The sequence below is a fragment of the Podarcis erhardii genome (assembly GCF_964252035.2).
Source record: "Podarcis erhardii genome assembly, chromosome: 1".
Lineage (NCBI taxonomy): Eukaryota > Metazoa > Chordata > Lepidosauria > Squamata > Lacertidae > Podarcis > Podarcis erhardii.
In genome coordinates, this window is record NC_138497.1 from 121,979,266 (window position 1) to 122,005,621 (window position 26,356).

A 26,356-nucleotide genomic window follows, 5' to 3' on the forward strand; every position below is an offset into this window, starting at 1 on the left:
TTTCTAGATTTCTAGATAATTCCTACCAGTGTCCAAGTCCTTGAGAATCCATTTACACCTATGCACTTAGTGGTCAATCTTGTAAAGAGCTGTGCTTCATTATAGAGAAGAAATGGTGGACTTGTTTCTTGACTGCACCACTAGGACATCTTGAATTTGTCAACTTTCAAATTCCAAAAGTGAGAGGAGATAAAAAGTTGTAACATGACTTTGGAATTCAAAAGGAATTTTGGTTAAAGTAATGTAATTTAGTTTTTCTAAGCAAGCAAAATGTGCATAATTCATTGAAAACATTTGCCAAGCACTTGCAATTATATTTTTAATTAATTTATTTAGCATCACCTGACATTTGCAGAAGGGAAAATTCAAATTATTTTGTTTTCTGAAAGCATTTTGTGTGCTATTGCACCAAAAGTAGACATACCAAGCTAATAGTTGTCCAGCCACAAAATAATAGCAGATTTGAATTTTTCACACCGAAATTTTTAAGACCCTTCACTGGAGAGATTAGCAAAAATTAAGTTTCACACCCTAAAATGACATGCCCTACCACTTAATGAAGCTTGTCTTCAAGGCTAATGCTGTAACAGTGGGAAAAATAAAATGGAACCCTAAAATGTCCTCTTACGAAAGGTCTCTTTTACCCAAATACTATTTTGATTTCCTTGTGCAGGGTTTAACAGGAAGCCCAGGAAGCCCAGGACAGGATGGAAAACCAGGTCCTTCTGTAAGTAAATAACTTTATGCCACTCCTGTTACCATCCTTGATTTTCACATCTGTAATAAAGTAAATATAGCAGCTTATTTAAATTTACTGAGTACATTGGTTTGCTCTGAAGTTATATTAGCAAAGCTTTTACTCTGGGTTTTACTAAATGGCACTGTCAACCCTACTTAGCTAACATTCATAGGGACACCAAATATTATTAGATGAACGTATACTTTCAGTGTCTTAGGGTTCTCTCGTTTTTGTGTGTGTGTGTGTTTTATATCGTTCAAGAATGTTTAAAATGACAGGATAATCTAGAACTGTCTTTGTTTAACTCACAACAGCAAGATGATCCCTTGGGGTTTCAGTATTTCTCTGTTGTTTCTTTACATGTCCCTATACATTTAATTTGCATTTGTTTTCATCAGGGGTCCCCGGGAGAATCAGGGCGAAGTGGTCCCCCAGGACCAGCAGGTCCACGAGGTCAACCAGGAGTGATGGGTTTTCCTGGTCCCAAAGGTAGCGAGGTTAGTATAATCTGAAGAATATATACTTAAGAGGCTACACTTACTTATACTTACAGGTTCTATAAAGTCATGGTGCTGTGACTCAGACAACAGAATATCTGTTTCCAGTGCTTTTTCTCCTACAAAAAAAGAGGTGCCAGAACTCACCATGAATATCTCTGTTGTTCTCTGTTGTTCTCTTAGAATGGCAATGGTGCCCACCTGAGAGGTTCTGGAACTGAGTTCCAGTGAGTCCCAGCTGGAAAAAAAGTCCAGTCTGTCTCTACTTTGAGTATGGCACCCCTGAATGTCTGTGACTGGCCATTAATTATGGCTCTATCACATTATTTTGATAATAAATAGAATCTAGTACACTGAACTTTTATTGCTTTCAGTCCATAGCCATTGAAATTTTCCACTATTAAAAACAAAACAAAACAAAACAAAACAAAACAAAACAAAACAAAACAAAACAAAACAAAACAAAACAAAACAAAACAAAACAAAACAAAACAAAACAAAACAAAACAAAACAAAACAAAACAAAAACAAAAGATTTCAGAGATACATTTCAACTCTGCCATATGTTTTGTATTTCTTAGGGTTCACCAGGTAAAAATGGAGAGAGAGGTTCACCTGGACCTCCTGGCGGACTGGTGAGTAGAATTACCGTAATCAATCTCCTAGTAATTCCATATTATATCTTTATGGCATTATGCTGACCGTAACTAACACCAATTCTTATTTAACAGGGACAACCAGGAAAGGATGGTGAAGCAGGAGCACAAGGCCCTCCAGGACCTTCTGTAAGTAAGCTTCAGTGAGAAACATGACAACAATTTCATAGACTCAGAGTTGGAAGAGGCCTCAAAGGTCATCTACTCCAACCTGCAATTACTGTTGCATCATCCCAATTATATCATATCTACTAAAATTGTAACTATTGGCTATAAAAAGACAAAGTAAATTTATCACCTGTCCTATCTGTAATTCTGTCTGGGACTTCACTTGACATCAGGCAGTGGGGCACAAATTTCATCTGGTAACCATGCAAAGTATTTTTTGATATTTAGGAGAAATGAGTATGTTTGTTCCGATAGCATTGGAAATGAGATTGAGGGGAGCAGAACAGGGAATCATTCATCAGGAATTCAGTACTTTTGCCACCTTCTTCTTCTTCTTCTTCTTCTTCTTCTTCTTCTTCTTCTTCTTTGCCAGTGTGGTGTAGTGGTTAAGAGTGGTAGACTCGTAATCTGGGGAACCGGGTTCGCGTCTCTGCTCCTCCACATGCAGCTGCTGGGTGACCTTGGGCTAGTCACACTTCTCTGAAGTCTCTCAGCCCCACTCACCTCACAGACTGTTTGTTGTGGGGGAGGAAGGGAAAGGAGAATGTTAGCCACTTTGAGACTCCTTCGGGTGGTGATAAAGCAGGATATCAAATCCAAACTCTTCTTCTTCTTGATTAGTGTTGCCCTCTTATTGTTTCTTTATCTCAGCATATCCAGGAACAAAACAGTACAGATGTGCCAATGATGAGTAGAGTGTGTTGGCAAACTACTATGACTACTTTCCCCCTCTGTTTTTCCAGGGTCCTTCTGGGGAAAGAGGAGAGCCAGGAGCAACAGGACCACCTGGATTCCAGGTATTTTGATATTCAGCTGTTATTCATTCTTGAGTATATATTTTTTTCCAAACCAGATTCTTTAAAAGCAAGTTTGGGCAAAACTGTGGAAATGCATTTATGACTCGAATCATTTAATTATATTTTGATGTTCAAGTCTGCAATCCTGAACTCAGCTTGCTTATCCCATCCCATCAGAATCAGTGGGATTTGAGCAATGTAACTGAGCCAATTTCAGCCAGAAAAAAGCAAGGTACCATAGATTTCCCTACTCTGTATTTTTATGCCTTTCCCAACTGCAAAGACACCATGGGTTATCAAATTTAGCTACTGGTCATCTAAAAAGAGTTGTAAAAGATCCATAAATACCTCCCAAGGAATTTATCTAATCCTATTTGTAGGTTTCCTTCAATATTCCTACAGATGTTTTCCTTGACATAGACCCTTCAGGTTAGCCTCACATTTGACTATACGAAGAATTGTTGGTGGCAGGCTGCAAACATAACCTTTGTTAGGGTTACTCTTGAACTGCACATTTTCCCTTATCATGGAATAGAAATAGTATTGACTCAGAGATGGAGTAGCCATTTTGCATGCTTAAGGATCTAGGCTTATTCCCTGACATCTCTAGTTAAAGAATGTAAGGCAGGTGGGGAAAATAGGCCGATGCCAATCAGAGTAGACAATAACTGAAAAGATGGGTCAGTGTTTTGACACAATATAATGCCCATATTCAGATGGAAATCACTAAGTGGAAGAAGCTACTTTCTACTCTTTCTGAATTTTTATTTATAAAGTCATGCAGCACCATGTGCTGGAAAAGCAGACCTATATATGTGCAATGAGTTCTTTTGTCTCTCCTAGGGACTACCTGGTCCTCCTGGCGGACCCGGAGAGAATGGAAAGCCTGGAGAAGCTGTAAGTTGTCCTTTCATCTTATCTTTTCCCTCCTCTTTCCCCTCAATCTTCACCTCCAGAAAAAAAAATGAAAAAAATGGATGCACAGATACACAGTGCTGAGTGGTGTGGTGAAAAACATGCAGGCTTTCCCACATACTATCACAGCAGAATCTAAATGATATCTGGAAATGGTGGCATATATCACTGCTGAAATATCAGCCCTAGCAAACCTGGGACACAAGGAAAATTCCAAGGTTGCTATAATGAATTCTGAGTCCTAACTGTATGTTGACATAGAGCCATTTTCCAGGGGCAGTGGCGGGGTGGGGATTAGACTTGTAGGACATTGCTCTGAAATAGTCTTTGAAACTGATAAGGTTTTTACTTCCAAAACCATTCTCTAATGTTCATATTTCATCTAGAAGTGCTTTTGGAAGCTATGGTCAACAAAACCTCTAGCTTCGCTCATCATCATGTCCAGAAAAAAAGGATTTGCTGCGCGCTAGATATATTCAGACTTCTCAGAACCGAAACTTTACTCTTAACCCCACCTTGCTACATGGAATCTTCTGGAATTTATTGACATATATGAATTTTGCTTTACATTACCTTCCTCCTTCTATTTAGATTCCCCCCCATGTTCCCCCCCCGTCTGTTTTTCATTTTTGTTTTCTCTCTCCAAAATAAATGGGCATTGCGTCACCAGCATGACACATGTTAGATAGCTCATGATCTGGTTATGGATTGTTGTGACCCACTGGATGAAAGATTTTAGTGTACACAATCATCAGCTTCACATGATTTATCTGTTGTTGGACAGGACCATCACAGACCAAAAGCAGGACTATCATGTGTTTTGAATGCCATCTCAAATAATTTTCATGGATATCAAAGTGAGCATGTCAGGGAGAAGTTTCTAGTATAGCTTTAATTAAACAATTAATGAGGTATTACATACCAAGTAATTACTGCCATGAAGTGATGTGACTCATGAGCCAAATAATTTTTTTAAAAAACCTACAACATAGTAGAAAAGTAAACCATAATAATAATAATATAAAACTTTAAAAAGAAAGAGTAGCATAAAATATATTCCATATATGTTCCAAATATGAACAAGGTTAATATTTATAGAAAATATATCACATAATCATGACTGTTGTCAAATAAATTCATATTTAGTAGGAATGTGATTTTTTTAAAAAAGCTATATTTTTTAAAACAATGTCTACAAAATGTTTCCATCAATATTTGCTTCTTAAATAAAAAATTATATTCTCCTGATATGCCAGGATTTCATACAAACTGTAGGGCATAGAAAACTATCAGGACTAAACATGAGGATAGAAAAGAGTGTGGGTTGTTAGCATTTTCCTACAGGTCAAAAAGGGTTTTGATAAAGTAGAATGGAATTATCTTTTTAAAACCTTAAAGAAAGTTAGTACTGGTTCAGTTTCTGGATCCAAATAATGTATAGTTTACTTCAAACCAAAATAACAGATAATTAGATGCATTGTAAGCTTTTGAAGGATGTCTAGTTTATTACTTGTACTGTTCACAGTACCTTTAGCAACTGAAGTGTGAGCAATCCATCGTCTGAGAACTATGGCCATGACATGACCTATAAATCCAATCAATTACTCAGGATTGCATTGCCAGGTTATATTAAGATGGCTAGGAATGCAATATTATGCAGCTTTGCATGAAAGTAAGATTTCCTATATTCAATGTATCTTAATTCCTAGTTAGTGTGTTTCAGAATGCAGCTGTGGTATTATATATATGTTTTCCATTATGGACATTATAATAACTTTTCTATCCATTTGGGCAGATTACTCTTATGCATTTATGGCATACAATTTCACCAAAGAAAGATGTGCCCCTTGTTAATAGCATTAAAAGTAATTTAAAAACAAATATTTATTTTAAAAATAAAATCAAAATTTGAAGTCAATTGCACAAATGTATCTTACTCAGAGCAGTAAAGATTTGGACACAATTAATTATAACTTTTCATGAAAATTAAGAAGCATCTGAAACAATTTGAAAATCTAAAGTTGTGTCAAATATGAGCAGCAAAAAATGTAATAAGCCCACAAAATAACTTTATATTGCAATGTCTCCCAATAACACTTGGCAAAGCTAGTCCCTAGGTTTATATAAAATGACTAAAACTTGATCAATATGATAAAAATGACGAGGTTTATCTGCTTCTAATGGATTGTATTAGTATGACAACTGTATATATTAGGTAATAAACTGGAGACATGGCTCAAAAGAAAATGCCTGGGTGTGTGTTAAGCATTAATGAATATGTATTTCATGAAACATGTAAGTAATCTATCTGCATTTGGTTCATATCAGGGTCCAAGAGGTGAAAATGGAGCTCCAGGACTCCCAGGGACCAAGGTACATTTTGTAACAACTGCTCCGTGTGTTTTGTAACAACTGCTCCGTGTGTTTTGGGTTTTTGTGTGTGTGTGTGTTTAAGTATGGAACAGGGGGGCTGGGAACCAAACAAATACATGCTGTGGCCCTTGGAGATTGTGCAAAGCGAAATGTTTTAATTCACATTAGGGTGAAAATGGCATCCCAGGAGAACGAGGTGCACAAGGACCTCAGGGTCCCCCGGGAAGTAGAGGTGGAGCTGGCCCTCCTGGACCAGAAGGTGCAAAGGTATGTACAAGTTTATTTAGTTTTGTGCACAACTTACAAAATATTTCCAGTCTTCCTCTTTTGTTGTCATGTAATAGCTTCTTAAAACATTCCACTAGGGCCCAGGTGGTCCTCCAGGTCCTCCTGGAGGTCCCGGACTACAAGGTTTACAAGGAATGCCTGGAGATAGAGGAGCCAATGGAAACCCTGGACCTAAAGGGGACAAGGTATGCACTTTTGTACTTACAACAACAACAACAACAACAACAACAACAACAACAACAACAACAACGCATGCTATTCTAAACTCATAATGATCATCTGGCTAGCTTTACTACTGACCTGATCATAGGTTCCTTGAAAAACTGCATTGCCAGATGAGGCCACTAAAAGCTGCAGGTACTTATCTTTCCTGAGATCCCCACTTTTTGGATGCAAAATGATATATAAAAATATTGGGGTCAAATCTTCAGGTAGCATACCTCTCTCACCCCTGCCCTAAGTATACTTACATGGAGTTAGCTTCCATTGGAGTCAGTAGGACTCTAATTGAAACAAAAAGGATTAAGAATGGGTTATTAATCACCATATTATGTTTATATTAGTGGGATTGGTTCAGTTTGACTCTTTAACCCTGAACTTATTGATCAGATTTGCACTTGAGTTCCATGATTGACTCAGCGTCCTGATTCATAACTTTCTAATACTTCCTAATCCTTCCTTGTATACTTTATATACTTTGTGAAAACCAGTGTTTTCTCACAGCAGGCTGTGTACCAGTTCTGTGCCACTGGTAACAATAGGCATAGGAACATAAATTACAGATTGGCAGGGAGGGAATGACCCTTTTCCAGACACTAAGTAGATTGACTCTGTTGGGAGAGTCATTATATCTACAACACTGATCGCAGCAAACAAACTCCTGGTGATTTAGCAATGTTAAGAAATAGCAGTGATGCCTCTTTCTCCCCCTTTCCTGTTCTGGTAACCATATAAGCTTTGTTTGACAGGGAGAGCCTGGTAGCAGAGGTGGAGATGGCTTGCCTGGAAAAGATGGTGTCCGAGTGAGTAAAACCTCCCATGGGTTCATTTTTAGATAACTTGGCTACAACATCCCTTTATACATGGCGGGGGGTGGATTTCCAATAGTTCTCTTCCAGCTCATTATATGAGTTTGGGGAGCTCCTTGCTAACCTTCCCTACCAGTTTCCCCAGTTTCCCAAACTTCCCCTTGTCAGGTAAGTCCAGAGGGCAGGAACCAGCAGCGGAGGCCAGCAGGGAGGGTTGGTAGCAATGGCACAGGTCACATTGGAAATAGACAGTGATGTGTATGCTCAGGAGCGTTTACTGCACAGGGAGTGCAGTTTTCCAATATTTCTCTGCTCAGTGGATGACGCTGGGAGGGATTCTAACCCACACACTCTATGCTCCCATGTAGCAGTGGATGCTCCTGAGCAATGCAAACTTCTATATAGGCCATGCTCCTCAGCGTTAATACAGTGGTGCCTCGCAAGACGAAATTAATTCGTTCCGCGAGTCTCTTCGTCTTGCGGTTTTTTTGTCTTGCGAAGCACCCCTGTTAGCGGATTAGCGGATTAGCGCTATTAGCGGCTTAGCGGCTTAGAAAAGGGGGGGGGGACTCGCAAGACCCGCAAGACGTTTTCATCTTGCGAAGCAAGCCCATAGGGAAATTCGTCTTGCGAAGCACCTCAAAAGACGGAAAACTCTTTCGTCTAGCGAGTTTTTCATCTTGCGAGGCATTCGTCTTGCGGGGCACCACTGTAGATGTTTGACTGTTTCGAACCCTCCTAGCCATTTCTCCCCAACTTAACACGTGTGTGTGTGTATTTAGTGGTGGGGATCAGCTTTGACAACTGGTAGTGGGTGAGCCTATTTTGAGATGCAGAGATTTGACTTCGGCTTAGTATTTCCAAAGTGGAAGATTCAGTTCCATTCCCTTACCCAGTGTGGAATTTCAGCACCATCACTAATTCTCATAGCATGAAAGTATAAAACAACAACAACAACCCAGATTTACCCTATAGATCACCTATAACCCCTGCAAGCCTCGGAGCTGATCGCTTTTTTGCTGAGCGATCAATTCCGCGCCGCCATTACCTCCGCAGGAAACCAGAAATCTGGGAAAAGAATATTCAGAACACTTTTGCTTTCCAGACTTTGTTGAAAGTTGTGTTCACATTTTTTTTTATTAAAATTACACTGCTGAATATATATATATATATATTTCATCCTGCAGGGTCCTGTCGGTTCCATTGGACCCCCCGGTCCAGCAGGCCAACCAGGAGACAAGGTATAGGTCTCATTCCAAAATGGCGATTATTGTTCATATGTAAATGTCAACTGTGCACATTTTGAAGAATCCAATTCTGAAAAAAAAAATATTATTTTCTTTCAGGGAGAGCCTGGTACAGCTGGGCCTCATGGTCCAACAGGTCCCCGTGGTGGTCCCGTAAGAGATCCTTTATTTTCAATCATACTTTAAGCCAATTTTTGTTTTGTACTGCTCCTAAAGTATTTTCCAAGGAAGAAATGTAGTTCTGTACAACCCATTGACTTCACATATAGTACTTTTGAGTGTTGGATTGCTTGCTTAGGGATCAATATATAATAGAAAGTGCCAGAATATCATTTCTTTTTGGCATGTATTTTAAAACTATATATGAAAGTAAATCAGTCCCTCTTCTGTACTAAATTATATGCACAATCTCACAATTTTCACTACCAACCAATAGGAACCTGTACACATATTTCCCTCTCCTTTCCCTTCCCCCGCTAACATTTTACATTTATGCAAATTTAAGGAGCCATGCTTTCAACAGTAGCGTATTCATTTTTCTTATAATAGTCTATTATAAGATCTCTAGTGATAGATTTTAAACATTTAACTCTGCTGATGGCATAAAATCGTGTAAGTAAATTGATGCCTAGCACACAGCACTGATTATCGACAAAATAAGCATCTTTAGCAAAGCAGTCTGGCCATGTAGATACGTACAAGAATATAATCAACGTTTATTTTTATTTATTTATTTTTCTTGCATTCATATCCCACCTTTCTTCCATCATGGAACCCAAGGTGACATACATGCATATTATCTATTCTTCCCTTTGAGGGAAATTAACCTTATTGTCCTATTTAAAATATTATTGATCCTTTCCTAGCTACTTGATAAATAATAGTTCATTATTAGAATGTCCATTTGTGGGTTTATCTAACTTTCCTGCCACACAGAGTACAGTTGGACCCCTGAGAAACATATGAAAATCTCAAAGGGGGAGGGGAGGAATGCACGGCTTTCTTGCATTGGTATACAAAACAGATAAAGAAATAAGAAAGGAACTGAACACAGCAGGTGGGGAATGAGTCAATGTATAGGGCATTCAAGCAAAGTCTGGGTTTAGGCGCTTGCTATCCTTGATAGCCACGCGGGTGGCGCTGTGGTTTAAACCACTGTGCCGCTTGGACTTGCTGATCAGAAGGTCACGGTTCGAATCCCTGCGACAGGGTGAGCTCCCGTTGTTCGGTCCCAGCTCCTGCCAACCTAGCAGTTTGAAAGCATGTCAAAGTGCAAGTAGATAAATAGGTACCACTCCGGCAGGAAGGTAAACAGTGTTTCTGTGCATTGCCCTGGTTCGCCAGAAGCGGCTTAGTCATGCTGGCCGCATGACTCTGAAAAACTGTCTGCAGAAGCGGACAAACACTGGCTCCCTCGGCCTGTAAAGCGAGATGAGCACCGCAACCCCAGAGTCATTCACGATTGGACTCAATTGTCAGAGGTCCCTTTACTTTTACCTATCCTTGATCAAGTCATTTCCATAAGAAGTTGCCAAGCTAACAAAGCATAACCAGTTATGAAGGGGTATCAAAGCTTTTGCACACTTTCTTGGATGTTGTAAACAGTTTGATGTCCTGAGAGGAGAGAATAGGGGGACCCTGCAAATGCAGAATATCTGCAAACCAGAGCAGCTGAAATAGGAACAACAATAGAGGTGGTACTTTGCAAACTTCAGTGGTGATTTAATTGTATTACTCGTTGACATTTTTAGGGTGATCGAGGAGAGCAAGGACCCCCTGGCCCAGCTGGCTTCCCTGGAGCTCCTGTAAGTATGGGGAGGGAGGGAGGGAGAGACATAGGTACAAAGATGCATAGATAGATATATACATAGATACTTTTTTTATTTTCCTAGTCTTTTTCCATAGAAGCTCTGGATTTTAAGTATGCATCAGAAGATCATTATTAACCCATCTTCACTCTCACCTGTGCATAGCAAGAGGAAGGCAACAGCTTCCTATAAATATTGAACCTTCTAGTAAATTCAGGCATTGAGTGCTAATAGAACTACAGTTGTACCTTGGAAGTCAAACGGAATCCGTTCCGGAAGTCTGTTCAATTTCCAAAGCATTCGAATTCCAAATCGCAGTTTCTGATTGGCTGCAGGAAGCTCCTCTGCCAATCAGAAGCTGCGGAAGCCCCGTTGAATGTTCGGCTTCCAGAAGAACATTCGAAAACCAGAACAGTCACTTCCGGGTTTTGATCGTTTGGGAGCCAAAACGTTCGAGAACTAGGCTGTTCGAAAACCAAGCCACAGAAACAAGAGAGAGGTTTCTGTGAAACTCCGATATTTGCAGAAGTACAATGTTTTAGAAATCAAAAACAGAAACGCCTAGCCATAAGGACTGAGCATGCCCAGCAACCACAGAATCTAGGATAATTGTTGGGAAAGACCAGCTGGCTATGACTCTGAACAACTGAGAAAATAGCTGCCTAGGACCCTGAACAGGAGCTCTACTATTAGGAGAAAGGATACACAGCAAGCTTTTGGTGCACATCCACTTGTCTAATAGTAATCCAGATGTGCTTGCTTCTGCTTCTGCATCAAGTACACCTGGCTGCTGCTTTTTAAAATATAGTGATTTAACAAAAGAAAAAAACCTCAATGACATGTAAACAGCAATAACCCCCATTGTAAGGTGCTTGTGCCAAACAGAATTTGAGTGCTCCTTTGATCACAGCAGAATGCCCTGCTGCAACCAGTTGCTTCTTGAGGCGATTCTACCCTTCGCCCTGCACTGAGATTGCCTATAACATCTTTTATAAGCAATAAATGCTGGAGGTGGAGAGCAGAACCAAGGAGGAATCGTGGTCTTTTGAAAAGCCCAGTCTTTGAGTGAAGTTGTCAGGGAAATTAATAAGACATTAGCTCTGTGCACACTACTTTGCAATAAGCATCTTTAATTGCATCTACAGTGAAACAAACATTGAGCTTGACAGGTAATTAAATTTGGGTTCCAGCTTTCCCAAAGCACTCTTTAATAATAATAATAAAAAAATTTTATTTATAGCCCGCCCTCCCCAGCCAAAGCCAAGCTCAGAGAGGCTTTCTACCAGAATCATCCATGACGGGATTTGCAGCCCCCGCAAAAAAGCAGGGGAGCAGGACTCAATAGCTACTGTTAGGTCTCATTATTCACCCCGTAATCAGTCATTATTATATCTCATCAGTGCTATTTTTCTAGAAAAAGAGGTGCTGGAACTCCCTTGTTCTCTTTTAATGGCAATGGTGCCTACCTGAGAGGTGCTGTAACTGAGTTCCAGCAAGTTCTAGCTGGGAAAAAAGAAATCCTGTGTCTCCTACTGATAGTAATGTTGATGTTTAACATGCATGTCTTACTTTTCTATAGGGACAAAATGGAGAACCTGGTGGAAAAGGAGAGAAAGGCCCTTCTGGTGAGCGTGGTGAACCTGGACCCCCCGGTGCTGCTGGTCCATCAGGAGGCCCTGGAGCACCCGTAAGCATAGATATCCTAATCTAATGTTTATGAAGTCAATGTATTGCTGGTCTGTATTTTCCTTCTGGCATTATGATGTATCGTTCTCATATCCTGTCTAGGGTCCAGCCGGTCCCCCAGGAGGAAAAGGAGAGCGAGGTTCACCAGGCCCAGTAGTGAGTATTGTTTTTTCAGCCTCTTCTTTATCAGTAAGCAATGGTGCTGCATATTCCAGTTCCAGTCAGATGTAAGTAGTTGCACTTGCTAAAGTATACTGTGATCTAAGAGAAGCATGCTAGAGTCCCCTGACATAGATAAATAAGAAAGTAGTTTAGGTACTACATGCTTGGTTCAACTGGCCTGAAAGCTCTAATTGACAAAAATATTTTTCATGCATGCTTTGACATACACCGAGGGCCTTCTGGCAGTTCCCTTTCTGTGAGAAGTGAAGCTACAGGAAACCGGGAAGAGGGCCTTTTTGGTAGTGGCACACCTTCCCATCAGATGTCAAGGAGATGAGTAACTATATAAGCTTTAGAAGACATCTGAAGGCAGCCCTATATAGGAAAGCTTTTTAATGTGTAATGTTGTATTGTGTTTTGTTATATGATGGAAGCTACCCAGAGTGGCCGAGGTAACCAGTCAGATGGACGGGGTACAAATAATAAAAATGATTATTATTTAGTTAGACCAGCCCATCCATTGTAAAATGTTGACCTCCCGTTCTTACGTGGAGATAAAATGGAAATGCATTCATATCTTTTCATAACATGGCTACATATTGCACAAAGATGCTCTAGCATTGCTCTCTTAATATATATCTGCCAACAGAGGATAACGCTTCCTGCATCTTATCAAGTCCAGAAAGGTTCTGCTGCAATACTTCTAGGAGTCTTTAGGTTGCCACAATAATCTTGTGTTTCCAGACGTGTTTATGACAGGCACATTCGCCATATAAATCTCAGTTAGTTGCCATGTAAAAAATGCTGTTATTTTTCACTCTCATGTAGTAACTTCCAACATAGTCATCAAAGTAGGTGATTTAATTATGTACTTAAGGATATTTCAGTCCCTTGAATTCTGCTTTTCGGTATTTGAAGATACTAGTGTTTTATGACCTGTTAACTTGAGCATCACTTATATTTTTCAGGGTCAGGCTGGCTTTCCTGGTACTCGCGGCTTACCTGGCCCTCCGGGCAACAGTGTAAGAATACCTACCATTTCCTAATCCTTTCCATGCTACTAATGTCTCCAGTTGCCTTTGAGTTCTCAAGTGGCCAGGGATGAGTGCCCACCTCCATGGACATGAATTTGAAAATTTACTTGCCCATAAGTTGTGCACATATTGCTCGTGAAGTCTTAATCAACTGGTTTTTGTTTTAATAAATTATAAAACAATCTTCCTGGTGGAGAAACACCAAGCTGCCCCAGACTACAGAGCCTCCGATATTGCCTGCTTAGGTTCTTCCAGACTCGCCTGCATCAGAGCTCTAAGGAAGAAACCTCTGGGTGGAATTCAGGGTCACACTCAGGCCAGCAGCTGATGTGCCTCTTCGTGACTCCCTGTGCTTAAATCCTACCCAACGCCATTTCCACACAAGTTGTGACATATGTCTATGTATCAGGCCCAACAACCCCACGTAATCCACTAAGTGAAAAGCGAATCTTCTCAACCAAAGGCCAGTTGTGGTTATGAGTCAAATTTCTTCTGGCTCTGAAAACCAGCAGCCACTCAATGCCTCAGTGGAAGACTCTAAACCAAGGGATGGAGGGCTGTAAAACTGGCCCACGATGTGTGGAAGAGGTGAATGGTGGGCTGCCCTGCCCTGTTAAACAGCCTGCCACTCCAACCCCTTTGCAAGAACCTGTTGGCCTCTATGAGAGGTCAAAAATCTCAGCAATGGAAATGGGAGGCCATGGCGGCATCTGTGCCACCCGGCAATCTTTCTCCAGGCCATTGCTCCTTTCCTTTGCTCCTATGCCACCTGGTTTGAGATCATGCTGTCGCCAGTGTGGTGTAGTGGTTAAGAGCGGTAGTCACGTAATCTGGTGAACTGGGTTTGCGTCTCCGCTCCTCCACCTGCAGCTGCTGGGTGACCTTGGGCTAGTTACATTTCTTTGAAGTCTCTCAGCCCCACTCACCTCACAGAGTGTTTGTTGTGGGGAGGAAGGGAAAGGAGAATGTTAGCCGCTTTGAGACTCCTTCGGGTAGTGATAAAGCGGGATATCAAATCCAAACTACTACTACTACTCCTCCTCCTCCTCCTCCTCCTCCTCCTCCTCTTCTTCTTCTTCTTCTTCTTCTTCTTCTTCTTCTTCTATATAGCAAAATGTCCTTTTGCAACTTGGCTTGAACTAAAGCCTAGCTGCGAAGAACAATTCCTGCAACTGGATCCAAGCAAGACTTAGGACAAGGAATAAATACATTTTAAAATAATAATGATAATAATGATAATAATGTTTGTGTTCTGCTAACAAACCCACCCCCATTTGCTATTATGTTGTTCATCCATAGTCTGCTTTACTCTCAAAGCATCTCTTCTTTTTACGAGTTACTTTTGAATGTGTTCATAGAGCACAATTCAATCCATATTCAAGGGTGGCAAGTCTAAATCAAGGAGGTCTATCTCCTTTGCACATATCGTGAATTCTCCATTATTTTGGTATTCTAAGAGTGTTGATTCAAATACTGTATGTCAAGCATCACTTTCAAATATTGACTCCTAGGGTAACCCAGGACTTCCTGGCAATGCGGGTCCCCCAGGCAAGGATGGTCCTCCTGGCCCAGCTGGTTCTACTGGTCCTGCTGGTGGCCCAGGAGCTGCTGGTCCCAAAGGTGAGCCTGGCCCACCAGGTGAAAAAGGTCCAGCAGGTGTAAAAGGAGAACCAGTAAGTACATTATTTGGGAGTCTATAAAATAGAGTTAAAAATATTCAGTGAAAGATTACAGTTTTCCTGTGATGTCTTACTTCTGATACGTTAAAATTACAGATGCAGTGATTACACTGATCTGTTGTGGGTGTGTGATAAATTAGGACCAATCTTTACAGCTAGTCATAGCAGCTCTTCTTCTTAATCAATGTATTGCCTTGCCTGCATGTCAAAATGGCTGCTCATCACTCTCCCAGGGGTGGGGGACAGATGCAGCCCCTTACTCTTGGCCTCCTTCCTCTGATGGCTTAGGCATAGGCCATTGAAGGGGAATTCCCCATGGACAGCGGGAGTTCAGGGGCGGTCTTCCTGCCCATAACACCATCTCCAGACAGGCTAATCAATGGCCCCACCTGGAGGGCAGTGCCTTGCTGGCTGGCTGGCTGGCTATTGGCTGCTGTCTCCTCCAGTCTGGCAGCAAGGCTTAAGAGGCTAGCTGCATGGAGATTTAACAGCGCTACAAAAAAATTTCATTTACTTAAGTTTTTGTTAACACTCTTCAAATAGTAAGGAGCAAACATACACATTCCTGCTAACCTAGCAGTTAAAAAAAGTGCAAGTAGATAAATAGGTACCGCTCTGGCGGGAAGGTAAACGGCGTTTCCGTGTGCTGCTCTGGTTCGCCAGAAGCGGCTTAGTCATGCTGGCCACATGACCCAGAAGCTGTACGTCAGCTCCCTCGGCCAATAAAGCGAGATGAGCGCCGCAACCCCAGAGTTGGTCACGACTGGACCTAATGGTCAGGGGTCCCTTTACCTAAACATACACATTGTTTTATCTATATCACAGGACTGGATAATGGTTTTCGATCCTAGTTTTCAGGGCAAGCTCAAATCATAGTTTGCCAGTTCACATTAAATGGTAAACTATGGTTGGCCTCAAACCAGGAAATGAGGGAAGAATTTCCCAGGCTCATGAACAGGAGAATACTTCAAGCTCGATGTTTCTTCCAGGCTCATTCACATAGCACCAAACTATGGTTCTGCATTATGCCTCAAACATTCCTCTGTTTCTTAGAAATGGAACAACTCAGAATGTAAAAAGTATTTCCCCCCCCTTAAACATAATTGGTGAGAGGCAAGACTTTAAGTCAGCCTTCCTCAATCTTTGGGTTCCTCAATGTTGTTGATCAGCCCCAGCCATCTGGATAAATGGCACAGGATTGTGGGGGTTGCAGTCCAACAACGTCTGGGGACCTAAGATTGGATTAATCATTATCTAAAAGCCTTAGCAAAAGTTTTATCAGAACACTATTTCTAAGAAATATGGAGGCTGAAATAAGCCCATAATCATGACAGGGCTCACCAACCTTTTGAGGTCCATAGGCCCATTTGCTCACTCGATTAGCGGTTATGGGCACCACACAAACACTGCAACCAAGCACACACCACACTGTTCTGTTGGCTACAATATACCGCTTCTTTCAAGCCTAATCTTAATGTGGAGAGGGAGACCTTGTAGGTGTCAGGGAAGATGGTCTCCATTATGCTCTGCAAGGCATGGAGTGCATTTTCATCTGTACCATCTCTGCTCAGCTGAGCATGTTCTGCAAGAGAAACCTTCCCCCGTCCCCCCCCCCAGATACACATATCTCAGTAAGCTTCAAAAGCCATTTTCTGCATCTGTATTTGTTGGTCTGGGGAAAATGTTTATTGTCCAAGGCGATAAATACAATCAGTAAATAAATCCCATAAACAAATTTGTTTCTGTATTTCTCTTCATAGGGTTTTCCAGGTCCTTCAGGATTGGGTGGCATACCTGGGCAACGTGGTTCTGTAGGGCTGCCCGGCCCGAGAGGTCCATCTGGTGCCAATGGCGCACCTGGCGGAAAGGTAAGGCATTACCCCGTTACTTTTAATTCTCCAAATTATTTAACATAACAAACGTTTTGTGTTTTAGAAATTAGGTCTTGAAGTGATGTGTGTGAGAGAGAGAGCTTCATAAAGAAATGTGTGAGGAAGCTGTTTTGTGGACAAGTCTCCAGTGATCAGTGATTTCCTCCAGTTATAAAACACATAATTCCATGTTAGTGTCAGTATCAGCAGTTCTGTGGTAATATAAGGTGACATTATGTCAGTGATGGTCAGTGTGGTGGGAGAGATGGTAGTAATCACTTGCCTTCACTGAACAGAGTCCAAGGAAGAACAAGCTTGATTATTTACTGACATGCAATGCAATACTGTTGGAGGTCAGTATAATTAGCCGGCATCAAGGGAATGGGAGTTTCCCCCCTCCCCCCTCCCCCGGTAGTTTTGGAGTTTGCTTATGATGGGCAGAAATGTTATTGAGCCCTTTTGCATATCCCATTGCTTTAAAGCTCTTGCCACCTCTCTACCCCTCTAGCAATGAACAGACCACACACTCAAGTAAATTTAAAAGCTTTACTTACTAACTCCTAAGGTCTGATTCATGCGTTGTTCCACGCAGCAGCAAGGAGAACACAGATAGATTACTCTTGGGTGCCTAATATAGCATATAGTTTCAAACATGCACATTCAGATCCGTCCGTCTTGGTGGATTACATAGTGAGAAGAGAGAGAGAGGAATAGGAAAAGAAGCAGCTTCACTTTCTCCCTCGAGAAGGCGTTTGACCTAGCTGAGTCTAGGAACAGATGTCTCTGGTCTTAACTTCTTCATGCTCACAGTAGCTCACATTTAGCAGGTTGTTGTTTTTTTAAATGTCAGTATGTCATTAATCCATCTGTTTTCCCATTGCAGGGTGAAGATGGCAAACCAGGATCCAATGGTAGCCCAGGAGAACGAGGACCTCAAGGTCCACCAGGTCCAATGGGCCTAAATGGAGCACCCGGAGAACCAGGCAGAGACGTATGGAAAGAATTTCATCTTTGTTCTATCCTAGGGATAAACACACACTGCATGTAGAAATTTTGCCCACCTAGAATGAGACAAATTAGCCTCATTCAAACATCCTGTTGTACATCCTAGTATGGAGACTAGGAAAGACTTGGTCTTCCTTCTGTGGGAAGCTGGATACTGGTTTGCACCCAAGCATGCTCATTGCTTGATTTCTTTGAATTTGATTATTATACAAGACAAAGGTCCTTACTTCCTGGGAGACCCATTTGTTGCTGTCACCTGGGTTGGAGGGAGAGCTGGACAAGCTTCCTCTGGTGTGCCTGAGGGACTGTTGCTTGACTGTAGCACTGCTTATTTTGCTCCCCTGTGGCCAGTCAGCTGCAACAGCAGGCCTCCTGGGGGCAGGGACTCCAAGCAGACCGGAGAGGGAACGTCTCCCAACTGGTCTACGCCTAGACGTTAAGGGCTTGTTTGCACATCTTTGTGCTTGGTTTCTCTTCACATAATTATGGTTTAATTCAGACTCGCAGCTGAACATAAGACCAGATTCAATGAAGAGCATTGTGTCAGAGGTAGCATGGAAGTTTAATTTGTAATTCCCTATTCAGACACGCATATCAGCATGTGGTGCTGCATTCCTCTTCATGTGTGATGTGTGGGAAATCCCTTAATGTGTGAGCAATCTCAGAAAATCAGCAGCAGCCTATTTTGACATGCCATTAGGACCACGATAATTTCAAAGTTAAACACTTGGTGGATATATCGCTCCAGAGCTAAATATTTCCTAAATGTTAAAGGATTTCTTTTAAGTCTTTCCCTTTGCTTCAATCTTTTTATACTTATATTTAAAGCCTTCTTTCTCCCATATTTCTCAGGGTAACCCTGGATCAGATGGTTTACCAGGTCGTGATGGGTCTTCAGGACCAAAGGTGAGAAGCAACTTTAACCATCACGGCCAACTTTAACCATCAGATCCCAGTGATTGTGGTTACTACTGCTAGTCCTAATCAATACAGTGGCACCTTGGTTCTCGAACTCAATCCATTCGACTTCCAAAATGTTCACAAACCAAGGCGTGTGAACAATGCCAACAGCCAAAACGGATGTTCGGCTTCTGAAAAATGTTCGCAAACCAGAAAACTTAATTCCAGGTTTGCGGCGTTCGGGAGCCGATCTGTTTGTCAACTAAGCCGTTTGGGAACCAAGGTACCACCGTACTAGCATTTGACTGGGTTTATGGTCATTTAGAAAATTAAATGAATTCCTCACGTTGGCCATTTGTTGTCTCCTCAGGGTGATCGTGGTGAAAATGGTTCTCCTGGTTTGCCAGGGGCTCCGGGTCATGTCGGTCCCCCAGGTAATACTGGTCCAGCTGGGAAATCAGGAGAGAGAGGACATCCAGTAAGTATGAAAACAGTGCTCCCTTCTTATGTTTTCTTAATAGCATCTATGTGATAGTAAACTAGCAGGGTATTAACAGTATGCCATGCTTTTTCCACCTCTGTCTAACATCACAAGGAAGCGGGGAAGCCATCAGCAATACCACAGCGAGGAAGACACCGTATTTTTCACTCTATAGGACAAACCCGACCATAGGATGCACCTTGTTTTAGAGGGGAGAACAAGGGGGAGAAATCGCCCCCTCTCTGCTCAGCGCCCCTTCAGCGAAGCGGCAGGAGAAACGGAGCCCCTTCAATTTCTCCTCCCGCTTGGCTGAAGGGGCGCTGCGCAGCTCTCCCTCTCTGCTGAAGCCAGGAGAGTCTTGCTCTCTTGGCTTCAGTGAAAGGAACCCGAAGCCTTCGGAGTGCAGCGCGAGTTCCCTCCACGCTCAAAAGGCTTCAGGCGGCTATCCCTGAAGCCTGGAGAGCGAGAGGGGTCGGTGTGCACCGACCCCTCTCACTCTCCAGGCTTCAGCGAAAGCAACGCGTAGCCTCCGGAGCATGGAGGGAGCACTCCCTCTGCGCTTTGGAGGCTTCATGTTGCTATCGCTGAAGCCAAGGAGCCTGCATTCGCTCCATAGGATGCACACACATTTCCCCTTCATTTTTGGAGGGGAAAAAGTGCGTCCTATAGAGCAAAAAATACAGTAGCTTGCCCGTTCAGTGGATTTTCTTCGGGTGAATTGCTTCGAGTCGATCCCACTATCTAGCAATTGGGGGGGGGGAGGCATATCAAAACAGGAATTTTCAAAATGATTTAGTTATTTGTAATGTCATTTCCTTTGAAATGCTGAAAACAGTGGGATGTGAACATGTGTCATACTCTAGTGCTCTAGAACAGATTTTCCTCCACTGAAACAACTTGAATTTGGTTTCTTCAATGACCTACTGCTATTTTTCCCGATGAAAAAGCCACTTCAAGTTAAATCCAGGGGCATACACCAACATGACCTGAGTGCACTGTGAAAAACTATGCTGCCTACAAAGTGTTATTTTTCTAGAACAAGAGGCGCTGGAATGCAACATGAATGCCTCCTTTTTCTCTTATACAGTGGTACCTCAGGTTAAGTACAGGTTAAGTATGGAGGTCCGTTCTTAACCTGAAACTATTCTTAACCTAAAGCACCACTTTAGCTAATGGGGCCTCCTGCTGCCACTGCGCCGCGACTGCACGATTTCTGTTCTCACCCTGAAGCAAAGTTCTTAACCCGAGGTACTATTTCTGGGTTAGCGGAGTGTGTAACCTGAAGCGTCTGTAACCCGAGGTACCACTGTAATGGCAACGGCGCCCACCTGAGAGGTGCCAGAACTGAGTTCCAATTAGTTCTGGCTGAAAAAAGCCCTGAGCATACATGTTTTTTTAAAAAAATGGAAGTCATTGAAGTGATGTTTGTTCATTATGTTTGCTAATATATTTGGGAGCTTAATAGTAGAGACGTGAATGTTTTCCCTGTTTTGTGACACATCCAGTTTTTATCCAGAAAATCGATGCTCGGCATAGACATAATCCTGTGTTGTTGTTTGTTACAGGGACCTGCTGGTCCAGTCGGCCCCGCTGGCCCTGCCGGTGCCCGTGGTGCTCCCGTAAGTCTCTGCTTCAGAACTTTGTATGTATGTGTCCAGGGCAGCTGTTTATCAGCTCCATCTGGTATGCAGGCTAAGACCCTACCTGCCCACAGACTGTCTCGCCAGAGTGGTGCATGCTCTAGTTATCTCTCGCTTGGACTACTGCAATGCGCTCTGTGTGGGGCTACCTTTAAAGGTGACCCGGAAACTACAACTAATCCAGAATGCGGCCACTAGACTGGTGACTGGGAGCGGCCGCCAAGCCCATATAACACCAGTCTTGAAAGACCTACACTGGCTCCCAATACATTTCTGAGCACAATTCAAAGTGTTGGTGCTGACCTTTAAAGCCCTAAATGGCCTCGGCCCAGTATACCTGAAGGAGCATTTCCACCCCCATCATTCAGCCTGCACACTAAGGTCCAGCACCAAGGGCCTTCTGGCGGTTCCCTCACTGCGAGAAGCCAAGTTACAGGGAACCAGGCAGAGGGCCTTCTCGGTAGTGGCACCCACCCTGTGGAATGCCCACCCACCAGATGTCAAAGACAAAAATAACTACCAAACTTTTAGAAGACATCTGAAGGCAGCCCTGTTTAGGGAGGCTTTTAATGTTTAATAGGTTATTGTATTTTAGTGTTTTGTTCAGAGTGGCTGGGGAAACTCAGCCAGATGGGCGGGGTATAAATATATTATTATTATTATTATTATTATTATTTTACTAGTTCTCATTAAACCCAAGTATACTCTTATGAAAACTCTTTGTCAATATGCTTCTAAAAGGGCCCTGCGGGTGCACGTGGTGACAAAGGTGAAGCCGGTGAACGTGGCAGCAATGGGATGAAGGGCCACCGAGGATTCCCTGGTAACCCCGGACCCCCTGGTCCAAGTGTAAGTTTGCAGAACTCTCCTGCCTTCCTTGTGTAAGGGGGGGGGGGATGCTGGATTTGTTTCATGACCCCAGAGTTTAGCACAATATGTAACTTTGACAAGAATGAAAAGTATCACAAGTGATCCCTACAGTGCCTGGATTATCCACCAAATGATGTACAATTTAATGTTTTGGCAGAGGAAAACAGGAGTGATTTTGCAGGCGTTCTGGAATTTACCACCCTGTGTCCTGAGCCTTAGTTATGTTTCATGGAGGAAACATGCCTAGCAATATCACTTGGGCATATAATTATTTCATTTTTGTAGGAGTAAAGTTGAACCTTTTGGGATATCCCAATATCCTTGGCAGCAATGCATGAGAGAAACTCCTTACTGTTTTGTTACTGGCATTTATAGACCACTCATTAATGGGTAGGTCACATTCAAAACAACGAAGAAATTTAAAAAATGGCATTTCAGTTTTCTGATACCACATATGCACAATGGCTCTAAGCCAGAGGACGTTTGTTGTACTTGAGCATCCTTGAAATCCATGTAAAACATTTGTCACAATTAACTGAAGTGTCATTGATTTCAATAGGACTTAAGTCCAGCTAACTTCCTTTGATCCGTGGAGTTACCTACCTTTAAAGCCACTGGACCACCTATATTCTAGAATGGAAGCGTTCAAATTGTATTTAATTCTGAGAACATTTAGCTTCTAAACCGTGCACATTAACATGGCTTATGGTCCCATACAAAAGTGTAATAATGAAAACAGAACCATTTTATTTATATTTGACCTGGCCAGTGACATAGCTCAGAGGTGGGGATGTTTTTCTGGATATCAAGCTAGCTTGTTGTCTCCCCACCCCAGTGGGTCACATTTGACAGCTATGCAAGGCCACCCACCTGTCATTCACATGAGGCCATGATGGTGTCAGGTGATGCTGCACTTTGAAGCCCTGATTTTCGGGACGTCAAAGTGCAAGCACAGAGCTGCCGGAAAGCCCTTTTGCAAACATCCCTGCACTGCTATTTGAATCTCTAGTTTTCAGAGATTTGAAGAGCAGTGCTGTGAGGGAGAAGCTCTATCCTATGGAAACTGCTTTCCCCTCCTGGTAAAAGGTAACGGTAAAGGTACCCCTGCCCGTACGGGCCAGTCGTGTCCAACTCTAGGGTTGTGCGCCCATCTCACTTAAGAGGCCGGGGGCCAGCGCTGTCCGGAGACACTTCCAGGTCACGTGGCCAGCGTGACGAAGCTGCTCTGGCAAGCCAGCACCAGCGCAGCACACGGAAACGCCGTTTACCTTCCCGCTAGAAAGCGGTACCTATTTATCTACTAGCACTTAGGGGTGCTTTCGAACTGCTAGGTGGGCAGGAGCTGGGACCGAAAGGGGATTCGAACCGCCGACCATGGCATCGGCAAGTCCTAGGCACTGAGGTTTTACCCACAGCGCCACCCGCGTCCCTCCCCTCCTGGAGCAAGGCATAAATCCACCCATCTCAGGTGGATGGACAGGGGGAGCATGCCTTGCTGTACAAATGAACAATCAGGATTTCAATTTAAGCTCCCAGTTTGTTCTTTTGAAGCCCCACCCTTCTCTTGCCCCATACCTGATGCCATGCATCTGATATCTAGAGAGGTTCTACTGTTGGAGTTTGATGTTCCAGTTAACTTGCATGCCAAATAGCTGTAGATACACACCATATTTTTCACCCTATAAGATGCACCAGACCATAAGACGCACCTAGTTTTTGGAGGAGGAAAACAAGAAAAAATAATATTCTGAATCTCAGAGGCCAGAACAGCAAGAGGGATCACCGCGCAGCGATCCCTCTTGCTGCTCTGGCTTCTGGGATAGCTGCCCAGCCTGTATTCGCTCCATAAGACGCGCACACATTTCCCCTTACTTTTTGGGAGGGAAAAAGTGAGTCTTATAGAGCAAAAAATACGGTATATATTCATCTTCTATGGACTGCCAGATCTTGTAGTGAGTGCAACAATGCAGGTGTTCCAATGTAAAGAAAAGAATGGAAAAACTGGATTTTACTAGATCTACATCATCATTATTTTTTTGACAGGGTGCATTGGGTCCCCAAGGTCCAAGTGGAAGCCCAGGACCTGCTGGTGCAAGAGTAAGTAACCTGTTGATTCTGTCCAGCCGGAATGCATGCTCAAATTATGGCTAGACAGTTGAGAGAGAACTAACTTTCTTCTTCGTCTTCGTCTTCGTCTTCGTCTTCGTCTTCGTCTTCTTCTGTTTAGGGTCCCCCTGGTCCAAATGGCCCACCTGGAAAAGATGGTACAAGTGGCTACCCGGGTCCCATTGGGCCTCCAGGTCCTCGTGGAAGCAGAGGCGAATCTGGTGCTCCGGTAAGGGAATCAGATGATGAAAAGTGAGAAGCATCATCTTGAAAGCTAGTCTCCATACCATCCGGGAGCCTAGCACAAGACTTGACAAGAAGGGAGATCATGTTTGTGCCCAAAGGGATCTGAACAGCACTTCTCAATAAAGAGTGGTAAAAATAAAAGCTGCAGAGTTTAGCCTGACTATGCTGAATTTCAGGCAAATGTATTTTCCTTATGAGAGCTGTACCTGAACCACAGTTATGGTACCCAATCCTGAGTGTGGGAATTAGGTGGCACTAAACAGACAGCTTCCTCCCCTCAACTAGCCACATGCACAGCTAGTTACAATGAAAGTGAAGGTGTCTACCCAGCTGGCCTCACTATTCAGATTTATTCAGATTTGTTGCTCATAAAGCTCAAGCCGGGTGACAGGAGGTTCTTGTGTATTTCATCAGTATGATGATAAAATAGAAGGATGAATAGAATAGAATAGAATAGAATAGAATAGAATAGAATAGAATAGAATAGAATAGAATAGAATAAAAATAGATAATGATTATTATATCTGCTGTTTCTATTGGGTGACAGTACGTTTCCGAGCACAAGTCAAAGTGTTGGTGCTGACCTTTAAAGCCCTAAACGGCCTCGGTCCTGTATACCTGAAGGAGCATCTCCACCCCCATCGTTCTGCCCGGACACTGAGGTCCAGTGCTGAGGGCCTTCTGGTGGTTCCCTCACTGCAAGAAGCCAAGTTACAGGGAACCAGGCAGAGGGCCTTCTCAGTAGTGGCACCTGCCCTGTGGAACGCCTTCCCACTAGATGTCAAAGAGAAAAACAACTATCAGACTTTTAGAAGACATCTGAAGGCAGCCCTGTTTAGGGAAGCTTTTAATGTTTAATAGGTTATTGTATTTTGTATTGTATTTTAATATTCTGTTGGAAGCTGCCTAGAGTAGCCACTTATTATTATTATTATTATTATTATTATTATTATTATTATTATTATATAACAAGGCACAGTTATGGACTGCAATATCACTGGGGAGAGGACTAGTCTGAAACCTTTCCTATCTAAATAGCCCAGTGGCATGTGGTTAGTGGAATAGGGGGACTAGGCTAGTCCCCTAAATGTTCCCAGTAAATAAGAGTATTCAAGCATTAAAGCGTAGTGCCTCCTTCCCAAAGCCTGGGAAGCTTCTGCCTGGTTTAGGGAGGGAGGTGCGACACTCATCACCCCCACCCCCCCAGTCGCCTTCACAAGCTGGCCCTAACTGTTCAACTATTAAAATTTCACCACACGCCACTGAAATAGCCACATACAAGACCAGATCAAAGATAAGCTTGACCAAAGGATAAATATTGAGTCCAACCCTCGGTGGAGATTATGAGCCTGGTGTCTTGAAGCACAAGGCTAGAAGTGCCAGTAACACTGACTGGTCCTTTTTTTTTTTTAGTGTACAGGTGAACTAATGTACATGGTGCATTTTTGAGTTATGGGCGGGGCTTGTTTTATTTTCTAGGGTCCTGCGGGTCATGGTGGTCCTCCAGGGCCTCCTGGTCAACCTGGAGCTCCTGGTCCGTGCTGCGGAGGTGGTGGCCCAGAGAACCTTGAAAAAGGACCATCCTACTACAGAGACCAGCCAGATGAGGACAAAATAGCCATGAGCGATATTTTAACTTCGCTGAAGTCAATCAACAACCAAATCGAAAACATCGTTAGCCCCGATGGCTCACGAAAGAACCCAGCTCGGAATTGCAGAGATCTGAAGTTCTGCCATCCTGAACTTAAGAGTGGTATGGTCATTTCTGTTCTGATCCAGGTCATAGAGAAGTCAGTGAGAAATATGCAGTCTCAAGAAAAGAACCGGGCATTGCGAGGGACACAGAACTGCCCCATATATCTTTTTCCCCTCTCTTTCTGGTAAAGACTAGTAATATAAAATGTGGTGCTCCTTTGGTACACTATGCATTTCTTAATCAATTACAGCAAATGAAGCTGCACAATGTAATGCTCAATGTAATCATATTATATATTTCCATGAAGAGGGGAGAAGGAAGGATCAACTAGTGGCTGATTCCTGCACTTAGCCACAACAGGAGGCAATGAACTACATTAGCTCCAAGTCTGGAATAGTTTCAGGGCTGGATTGCAGGCAAATTGTGGAAATAACAGGGCTTGGGATCCTATAACTATAATGTTT

General features: G+C 42.7%; 1 protein-coding gene across 2 annotated transcripts in view; it reads left to right on the top strand.

The window, feature by feature from the left end:
• Nucleotides 1–26,356, top strand: part of COL3A1 (collagen type III alpha 1 chain) — a 96,985-nt gene that overhangs the window by 67,157 nt on the left and 3,472 nt on the right. For both annotated transcript variants that reach the window (XM_081856230.1, XM_081856231.1), the window contains 26 exons: nt 674–727; nt 1,138–1,236; nt 1,818–1,871; nt 1,968–2,021; nt 2,804–2,857; nt 3,701–3,754; nt 6,101–6,145; nt 6,314–6,412; nt 6,511–6,618; nt 7,402–7,455; nt 8,649–8,702; nt 8,808–8,861; nt 10,460–10,513; nt 12,096–12,203; nt 12,305–12,358; nt 13,333–13,386; nt 14,910–15,071; nt 16,838–16,945; nt 17,832–17,939; nt 18,806–18,859; nt 19,224–19,331; nt 20,900–20,953; nt 21,716–21,823; nt 23,888–23,941; nt 24,072–24,179; nt 25,676–25,949. In XM_081856230.1, the coding sequence (XP_081712356.1) occupies nt 674–727; nt 1,138–1,236; nt 1,818–1,871; nt 1,968–2,021; nt 2,804–2,857; nt 3,701–3,754; nt 6,101–6,145; nt 6,314–6,412; nt 6,511–6,618; nt 7,402–7,455; nt 8,649–8,702; nt 8,808–8,861; nt 10,460–10,513; nt 12,096–12,203; nt 12,305–12,358; nt 13,333–13,386; nt 14,910–15,071; nt 16,838–16,945; nt 17,832–17,939; nt 18,806–18,859; nt 19,224–19,331; nt 20,900–20,953; nt 21,716–21,823; nt 23,888–23,941; nt 24,072–24,179; nt 25,676–25,949 (2,191 nt within the window). The remainder of the gene's footprint in view (nt 1–673; nt 728–1,137; nt 1,237–1,817; nt 1,872–1,967; nt 2,022–2,803; nt 2,858–3,700; nt 3,755–6,100; nt 6,146–6,313; nt 6,413–6,510; nt 6,619–7,401; nt 7,456–8,648; nt 8,703–8,807; nt 8,862–10,459; nt 10,514–12,095; nt 12,204–12,304; nt 12,359–13,332; nt 13,387–14,909; nt 15,072–16,837; nt 16,946–17,831; nt 17,940–18,805; nt 18,860–19,223; nt 19,332–20,899; nt 20,954–21,715; nt 21,824–23,887; nt 23,942–24,071; nt 24,180–25,675; nt 25,950–26,356) is intronic.